General features: G+C 33.9%; 1 protein-coding gene across 1 annotated transcript; it reads left to right on the top strand.

Moving 5' to 3' along the window:
- Positions 1-257: 257 nt before the first annotated feature.
- On the top strand, positions 258-4023 carry LOC149571996 (putative phospholipid hydroperoxide glutathione peroxidase). The gene is made up of 6 exons (XM_089813364.1): positions 258-454; positions 574-650; positions 851-912; positions 3046-3164; positions 3328-3495; positions 3674-4023. The coding sequence occupies exons 1-6, from the start codon at positions 401-403 to the stop codon at positions 3704-3706; spliced, it is 513 nt and encodes a 170-aa protein (XP_089669490.1). The 5' UTR covers positions 258-400; the 3' UTR covers positions 3707-4023.
- The last annotated feature ends 6110 nt before the right edge of the window (positions 4024-10133 follow it).

Consider the following 10133-nt stretch of genomic DNA (forward strand, 5'->3'; position numbering starts at 1 on the left):
CCAAATCTGATATTTCAGGGTTGCATATTTGAACATTATCCTTGAATGGCCTCATATTGAAAACACAAATATCTCCTCGGAGTGAGTCATATGTCTAGACAGGACTTGTGATCTTATCGAACACCTCGACAAACCCCATGAGTCATGACATGTGCTTTCTCCGACGGTAACGTGCCGCTCATATACCACTTCACACTTTATAATCGCTGCAAAAGCTGCGTTTCTCTATATAAACCCAAAAACATTCAGTAAATCTCACAGCTTCCACACTGTAGCTCTCTCTAATATTAATCTATCAACAAGAAGTTATTTGTAGATCAATTCAAGAGTACCCAATTGAAAAAAATATCCATACCGAATTGGGTTCCTTCTATTTTCCTCTACCACCAACTTTTTAACCATGGGTGGCAGTTCGTCGGAAGGGCCTGCTAATGTCCATAATTTTACGGTCAAGGTACTTTCAGATCCATTTTATAGCATTAAATCTGAAGATTGTTATCTTGTTTTTCGTAGACTTGAGGTTGAAAATTGTATATGAAATTCATATAATATATCAGTAATGTTTAATTGCAGGACATCAGGGGCAATGATGTAGATCTCGGTATTTACAAGGGCAAAGCTCTACTCATTGTCAATGTTGCTTCTGAATGGTAATTTCCCCTTCTCGTTCAAATTTACTTTTAAACTCATCATGGAGAAATTTATCATTTTAAATTTTTTGTGACTTCTACCATTGCGGGCAGTTTTGGAGGTGGTTATGTGAGTGGTTGCAACCCTCCTCCTCACATTCGTATTTTGCCCTATTTTCAAATTATAGATGATTGACAGAATTTATTTTTTGTTTTGGCAGTGGATTAACTACCTCTAACTACAAGGAGATGAATGAATTGTATGCAAAGTACAAGGATCAAGGTGATTCTCCATGAATATGCTTTAACATTTTTCCTGCATTAGCCTTTAAGGTTTTGTCCACTTTTGAATGGGCAACAAACTGTGAGGTGATTATGTCATAAGATTTGGATGCCGTTCAAGATGCTGTGATGGAATACTTACTGTATAGGATCCGTTTAGAATCTTGTGGGAATTTTTTCCCCTTTTTCTTTTTAATGTTTACATTCTGAATTCGTATCCTATCAGTTATAGTCCGAACTATAGGTATAGGGACATCGTTTTGAATAGAGAGTATGTCTATATTTAGAATCATTTAGGTATGGTTACTGGGAAATATGGGTAGGGAATGACGGAGGCTAAACTGTGATATTCCTATCAGGATCCAACTGTAATATTGCTACTAGGATCCAACTGTGTAGTTTTCTGATCCTATATTACTATCAGGATCGAACTGTGTAGTTTTCTGAGTCAAACTCATTGACCAATCATGAACCCATCTCACATCTAAATGCTCATAGAGGCAAGCACCTGGAATTTTCTGGGAACAGGCTTGACATCACTTAATTACAGAGTTTCCTCCTTGATAAAACCTATAATGTTTGGAATAGATATCTCATCACATCTAGATGTTAGATGCTCACAGAGGTGAAAGCACCCAAGACTTCCACTCATCCTAGTAGTACTGTAGCTGAAGTGCGCCTAACTATGGAATTTCTTTTATAGTTAAATCCACACTACTATCAACCAAAAGTGAAGCACCTAAACCAAAAGTAGGTCACCTACACTGTACTAAGACTTTCCAGTAGGTCAACTAGACTTAACTATGTAATTTCTTTTATAGTTAAATCCACACTACTATCAACCAAAAGAACCTAAAAGTGAAGTAGCTTAAAGTGAAGCACTGAGACTTTCCAGTAGGTCACCTAGACTGCACTGAGACTTTCCAGTAGGTCACCCATCCCAGCACTGTTCAAGCTCAATCATGGTTAACTAAGAGTTTCTTTAATAGTTAAAAGAAACAGTTATACCTATATTCTGTTCATTCAAAAGTGAAGCACCAAGATTTCCTAAGAGGTCACCCATCCCATTACTACTCGAGCTTGCTCACGTTACTACTCAAGCTTGAGCTTGAGCGTCACTCTTCTTGCAATCTTTCAAGGTCACCCCTCCTAGTACTCCATAGTATTACTTCTTGGAAGTTTAATCTAATACACATTTTCATTTATGGATTTTCATATGATCTTCCCACCCAATCCATTACTACTCGAGCTTTCGAGCTTGCTCACATTACTACTCTGAGCTTGAGCGTCACTCTTCTTGCAATCTTTCAAGGTCACCCATCCTAGTACTCCATAGCATTACTTCTTGGAAGTTTAATCTAATACACATTTTCTTTTATGGATTTTCATATGATCTTCCCATTTAGTGGCACTTTTGTGAGAGTGCTAATTGATTTGGAGTTTTTCTGTCCTTTCGCTTAGGCCCTAATACTCCTTTGAATAAGTTATGGATGACAAACATAGCCTTTGTAGTACAAAAACCAAGGTAACCTGAGGAAACATAGATGATCTATTTAATAAGTGATGTTTGATGACTCATTTTTCTCATAAATAGATCAAACACGCATACATTGATAAATAGTAGATTTTAAGAAAATAATCTAGTTCTTTCTTTTCCAAGATTATGTGGATGGGTAATGATTATAAATAATTCAAAATGTGTTGACAAAATAATCCCCCAAAAATCATTTTTGCTTGTCAGCTTAGTGCTTAGATGTCCTTAGCAGGCTCCTTGAGACCATTTGAAATGAGTCACTGGAGGTGCTCTAATTTTGATGCTTCAATATAAGACATCGTAATCTCCTGAGAACTAGATCAATGAATGAAGCCCAGGAAATGTGAAGCCATTGGAAGCATCGAATTCAATGTTTTTGTTCCCCTTATAAAATTTGATGTATAATCTTTTAACCTGTAGGAGTAAATGGAATTGGGTTGTCTCCAGAACATAATCAAGAACTTAATGGAATCTGCTTACATCTGATTGCTCTCATCGATAGCTATAAGAAATTAATTTCTTTTAAGTTTGATTGCAGACTTTTATTTCTCATCTTTATATTATGTAATATTATAGAGTTTGTTGGCCAATTTTTTGCAGGATTGGAAATACTGGCCTTCCCATGCAATCAGTTTGCTGGAGAGGAACCAGGTGACAATGAGCAGATCGCAGAAGTGGCATGTACTCGTTTTAAAGCAGAATTTCCAGTATTTGAGAAGGTAAGTACATCACTCCTATTTTTCTATTTGGTCACTATTTTGTTTAGCTATTTATGGGAATTCATCTGTCATAAGTGAAACAATCTTGTAAAAAAGTAATAACTAGCTTATTTAGTATGCTTATTAGATTTTTCAGCATTTATATTGTAGCTATGAAATGTAGGTTGAGGTGAATGGTGATAATGCAGCACCTATTTATAAGTTCTTGAAATCAAAGAAAGGCGGCCTTTTGGGCGACAAAATTAAGTGGAACTTCACCAAATTTCTGGTGGACAAAGATGGAAATGTGGTTGATAGATATGCTCCAACTACTTCTCCCTTGAATATTGAAGTACTTGACAATCCCTCTTTTGTAGTTTCATGCCTTCTCTATATACTTTCTTTAATGATTTACCGTTTGTTCTTTCTGCTGCATGTCTATGATGATATCAGCAAGATCCTATTTTTAAATAGCGAATGTTTGATGTGTCAATAAGATAATCAATAATAGTTGTACTGTATGTTTGCAGAAACATATCAAGAAGCTCCTAGGAACTGCCTAATTCTTCAGAATAGAAAATGATACAGCATTTCTACAGTGAACACATAGTGTTAAGGAATAAGATGCTGTGGTAATGAATAAGATGCAGAAATCCATTAAGATGCTGTTCTGTTTCAGAACAGGATTGCAGCTGGAAAAGTTAGTTATTTCGAACTTGTAATTGATCAAACTTCCACTTTTTGTTGTGGTGCTATGAATCTCCTTTGTTTCACATATTTGAATTATGCCATAAGCAAGTATTGTGTTCCAAATCCCACCATATATTTTCTCAGCATAAGAGCAATTTAATTTCTTAAGGATCACAGGGAATTTTGCTAAGCTAGTCTTCTTAAATGGAAAAGAGGTGTTTACATGTTTTTCCTATCTTTAACATCAGTAACTTCCAATAACTTGTAAGATCCATGAATTGTTCTCAGAAAATCGTTTACTTTTACTTTTTGGTCAGAAAATCGTTACTTTTACTTTTTGGTCGAGCAGCATTATGCAAGATGCCCTAGTTTTCTTTTTTAATGTGAAAGTAGCCTTCCAATCTATGCGATCAAATGTTTACATTCATTGTGTCCTTATGGAAATGATTGTGTTTAGAGAGGTTCGTAGGGTTGCAATTTTTATTTCCTCGGATCCTCGGATTTTAAATATTTGTTCTTAATCTTATCAATATTTGTTCTTAATTTTATCAGCTTCATGATAGTTAATCGTTGGTTCTTTGATTAAGTGCCCATTAAGGCATTTGTTTTCCGTATAAACAAATAAATTATTTTTGATGTCCTCCACATATCTCTTTAAACTGAATCCCAATTTGTTTATTTTGAGCCATAAGGCATTTGTTTTGTGTGTAAACAAATAAATTATTTTTGATGACCTCAACATATATCTTAAAACTGAATCCCAATTTGTATATTTTGAACCATATGGCAACTTGGCTTATCAAAAAAGTAGAAATAGACGAAATAACCGATGTGTTAACCCTGAGTAGCTTAGCAAAGCAAGGACCGAACCGATGTGTTAACCCTGAGTAGCTCAGCAAAGCAAGGACCGAATCACTCGGTCAATATAGGAACCACTAGCCAATGACACAAACCGAGACGAGACCAAGCAATGTTAACATTCGGTAAAATAGCGTGTTAACCCATTGCAAAAAAATAAAAATTGTGTTTCAGAAAAAACACAAGCAAGAACAGAGTTTGTTGCTCTGCCAAATAACGAAACACACAGTGGAATAAGAAATGGAGAGACCACAACCTCAATACACTGGAGATGGACAAGTTTGCTTTCTTGCTTTCAACTATTAAATTGATGAATAATTAGAAATCGGAAATGAAAAGCTTAGAAATCGGAAATGAAAAGCTACAAACCCAGAAACTAAATAACTAATTACTAAACAAACTTGCAACAAAATAACTAATTACTAAACAAACTTGTGCAACAATACGTGGCTACATACAATGAACCTAGAGCAATTGCTGCTCATACAAGACAGACTTTCACTTTCACAAAACACAGAATACTTATACACATGTGCTGCTGCATACTGATAAATTCTTCTGTTGTGGCTGCTCTGTTGAACTCTTCTAAATCACACCGAATGAATATGGAATAAATAAAACATTCTCTCCTTTTGTCTTTTGTTGTCCACACAAAATTTTTTCACACATTTGCAAATTCAAACTTACCTACCGCATTAAATGTCTTTGACTGTTGGCTGTTGGAGCTGCAGTGTTAGAGGAGATCTGAAGATCTCAATTTCTAACGGGTAGGTGAGTTGGAGGCTCACGAGACAAACCAAATGTATTCAAAATTTTAACACCTCGCTTTGTCCCGAGCCAATAATATAAGGATCACTATTAATCCAAATCAACTATGTCTAGAGATTTAGACACACAGAATTTGTGATGCCCAGTGGCTTAGTGAAAATGTCCACCAGTTGTTGCTCGGACTTACAATACTCCATCTTAATTTCACCATTTTCAACCAACTCTCTAATAAAATAACACTTTATTTCAATGAGCTTGCTTCTTCCATGAAAAACTGGATTCCTTGTCAAAGCTATTGGGAAAATATTGTCACAATAGATTGTGGTTTCATCCTCTTGTTTTTCCTTCAAATTAGCCAAGATTTTTGTTAGTCAAATAACTTGACATGCCATTGCATTTGCTGATATGTATTCAGCCTTTGCTATAGATTGAGCAACAATTGGTTGCTTCTTGGATACCTATGAGATTGCATCCGAACTCATATAAAATACATAAAAAGAAGATATAAACTAGCATTCGTACCTATAAGAGGTTCAAAGGATAAGCCGATATAGTATTTTATGAATATTATCATTGTATGAAATTGCATAGTTCATTAAAGGGTTAAACATAATTTTCTTATGATATATGGGATTTTTTGTCATAAGACGATAATGGCTAGGGTGGTACAAAAGTGTTTAACAACAATGGTATTTTTGTAAGGACTGCTCCCTGCAAAATCAATGCCACATTAGCAATTTCTATAAAATGCGGAAGATTCAATGAGAGTCAGTCTTTTGGAAGATTCAATGAGAGTCAAAGTCTTTTGAAAATTGATCGGTCAACATTAATTGAGTAACTATCATTAACTTTAAACAAAATGATATATATACATATATGCTCAAAATTTTTAAATAAACTATAAATTCATTACCAAATTACCAATACCAGATACTAGATACCAGATGGCCTAACCAAGATGACCATGTTGAAATGAGCTCCAAAACCTATCTAAGAACAAAAGGGCGAGAATATTGTAAGACTGCATTATCACCCTACCATAAAGTTGTTAAGCTTCCGTGAAATCTTTCCTAAAATGAAAGATACCCAACCCAACAACAAGGAAAGCTAACCAGGAGAAGTAATGGAACTGTGCAATACATTATTTATAACATATTCATAAAATCTCCATCCATCCCAAAAGGTAACATAATGCACTCATGCAACATAAAGAAAATGAACACATTCACAATTTCTCAATATGCACTATTTATACATAGACATTTCCATTAGTTATTCCAAAGAAACAACACAAGCGACATTTAAACATTAACCAAAAATATAAACATAGACATTCATTGTTCATCCACTTAAACTTAATACAATAATATACAATATGCCCAAATTAAAACAAATGAACAAATCTTTTCAAACCCTTAGCTATGAACGTTTTACTCATAATTTTTAAAACAAATTCGTCAATCCCCCTTCATTGGTTACCGTGGACCTTACGAACATATTCAAATTAAAGCTAATTCAATGCATTTTGATTTTAAAGTTTATTGTAGACCAACTAGTGATGTGAGTGAGAATTCACAAACAAAACAACTTCGCTAAATCTGCAAAAACAATGTCACAACACCAAAAATTCCATCTGGAATGCCATTTCTCTTATCAATAACCTTCTTTATTAGAGGCCCAAACACTACTTATTGGATCATAATAAAGAAGCTCTACTCACAACTTTGGGAATTCAACAAAATCTCCAACACGCAAAGATTAAAGATTCAAACTTCTCTGAATTCAAAAGCACTAAAATAGTTACTCAAACAATATGTTGCATTTTTAGCTTACTATTAAATTTGGACAGCCAACTCAATGTATGACCCTTGAACCTTCCAATGTTCGTTACATATTCACATGAAATTAAACTCGATAATATTTTTACCGCGTTAAACTCCCCTGTCCTACAACTCACATGAACTGCAATTGTATTTTCTCAAACTGTTCTCCATAAAGCTCTTGCAACACTTAGTTATATTTGCAATATCATGATATTAATAGCCTACCAAATTCAATTCCATCAATACTGTGCATTTCAAAAAGAGAACCCGATACCATCACTTCCCAAACCATTATCACTCTCCAACAATGAGAAAAGTTGACTCTTTGAAATAGGTTTCATTCTACCCAATTTCTTCATCCAAATCAATGGAAATGCAATGCCAACAAGCTATACTAATTTCTAATTTACTTCAACACTCAAACCAATTCATAATGAATGAATAGCACTTCGAATAAATAAAGCTAGTGATTAAACTTAGTGCACTTTCACAGCCAATGAAAACCTGTATTGTATAATCTAAAAGGAATGAATTTTACAGACCCATATCATGGAATTTGTTTTAGTTTTGTTTAGAACTGATTCTTATAACCAAAACAACAACTTTAAGGAACAAGAAATATCTGATAATATGCAAAAACATGCAATGTAAAGACTAGCAGAACAAAAGACACAAGATGTAAAGAGTTGACAAACATACCAAGCTCATTCGTTGCTACCACAATAACAATTGGTAGATAAGAATTTCTCAAAAGAACATTGCATGTGACACAAAAGATATAGAAAGCATGCCCCTCTGTAGAGAAACTCAATGCTCTTTAGTGCTTAAGTGGCCCTTCAAAGCAAGAGGGGATTGAACCCTCGAGGAATGAAACTCCACAGAACTAGTTTCCTTCTCTTAGATTTCGGCTAGAAGAAGCCAGTGTTTGATGATTGCGCCAGATTTAATTATTGTCGCTTCTGCATAGCGCAGAGATGAAGCTCCGCTGGCTGATTAATTTCACACTTTGGATTGACTTCCTAGACAAAATACTTATGACCTCTCCCCTTAGGCACTACCGTACTTCCTAAAGAAAATCCCTTTATTTTTCCACAAACAAAAATCTGCTTGATTCGGAAGTGATCCATCCACAACGGAATGGAAATGAAACCCTTGGAGGGGTAACATGGCTGGGCTGAAGGGAGTGATGTTTAAGAGCACATCTGCTGAATCTATACTGTTGCATAATGACCAGTTTGTGATGCGATGAACTCATTGGTGTGTCATAGACATAGGACTCCCAAAAAGATGATTTTTCACATGCATAGAGGAAAATGTATGACATGAACCTCGAGTCTCCATAAATATAAACTATCTATTGTCTTGTCATAAAATAGTGACAAGGAACACAGTCTCGATTCCCTATATGTTGTTCATAGTTAGTATATTCTTTGTTTGTGATGTGCTACTATCCATTATTTTCATTCCAATATTCCTGACATAGTAAATATGTTGCCACTGATGTTGAATGGATTGTTGATTTTCTTTTATCATTTCTTACATTTGCAATTCTACTCTGATACCATGTTGAGTAACATAGATCTTTTTTTTGCAAATGTATTATCATGGCCATTATGATTGATGATTTTCCAAATGCAAATGAAGATTTATAAATATGAGAGGAGGAGACATGTCTCATTAGTGATGTTTAACCTCTACAATTAAACACCACTAGTTAACACATTAATATTAATATTTTAACCATATATGTAATAATAATATATAATATATTATTATTATATTATTATATGATAATATATTATATATATTATATATATAAGATATTTATCTTAAACATGATTCACCATCAACAAGGTATCTCATGTTAAAATTAGTTCAACAGAAGCTACAACCTTAACATCTATCATCTAAATATTAGAACTATGACTTTATTTATCATTTTATTATTAGTATATCATCAAAATATCATATCCCATTTATCAAATATAACATCAATTGTAATCTAAACAAGATGAAAAACTAACCAAAGAATGTCACTAAAGATAAAATCTAGTATCATATCAACCCAAAAGAGCTAAAGCATAAGTTTCTAAACTAAATTATATAAAAGAAACTAAAGGTTTCATTAAACCTAGAAGAACATGTGACTCTTGAAGAAGGGTGCCATGCTCTTGTGGAAGGCCCAACCATGTCTTCCTTAGAAGAGGTTCTTCGTTCATCAGCATCATTATTCAATATTTATGTGTTTACAACACTTCATCTTGTGAATCATCTACATTAGAGGATATGCATCCAAAGGCCATGTTATTCAAATTTTTATTATGCTTATATTTGATTACCTAGTCTTCTAATTCACCTAAAGCTGCTCCAATCACATATCCCAATACCTTTTTTATACCAATAACTCTCTTAAGGAAACTCATACTTATAATTTCTACCTCTCTAAATAATTATACTCCCACCCCATTAATATAAGAAATCTACTCATTGAAATTGTATATCCTAGCCATCTAAGTAGGAATAAGGGAGTCTTAGACGACCTCAATAAGTATGACACATTGAAAAGTGTGAGGAATTATAAACTTACATCAATATTAAGAATACTAGTAAATAAACCTCTAAAAAAAAAACATATTTGACATAATTATTTTGTTGTTGGTTTCTATTCTCCTACCATTAAGATGGAAGTGTTAATTTCAAGGCTCACTTACAGATATAATTACATTTCTTGTATAGTTATGTGTGTTCCAAATCCAACAGCATCTTATATTTATATAAGAATGAGTCAAGAATAGACATGTCCCTTCATGGGACACGTCTATTCATTAACAAAATCAAAATCTAATAGTCA

This window comes from Cupressus sempervirens, chromosome 2 (assembly GCF_028749045.1).
Source record: "Cupressus sempervirens isolate cs-2001-9-10 chromosome 2, ASM2874904v1, whole genome shotgun sequence".
In the NCBI taxonomy this organism is placed as follows: domain Eukaryota; kingdom Viridiplantae; phylum Streptophyta; class Pinopsida; order Cupressales; family Cupressaceae; genus Cupressus; species Cupressus sempervirens.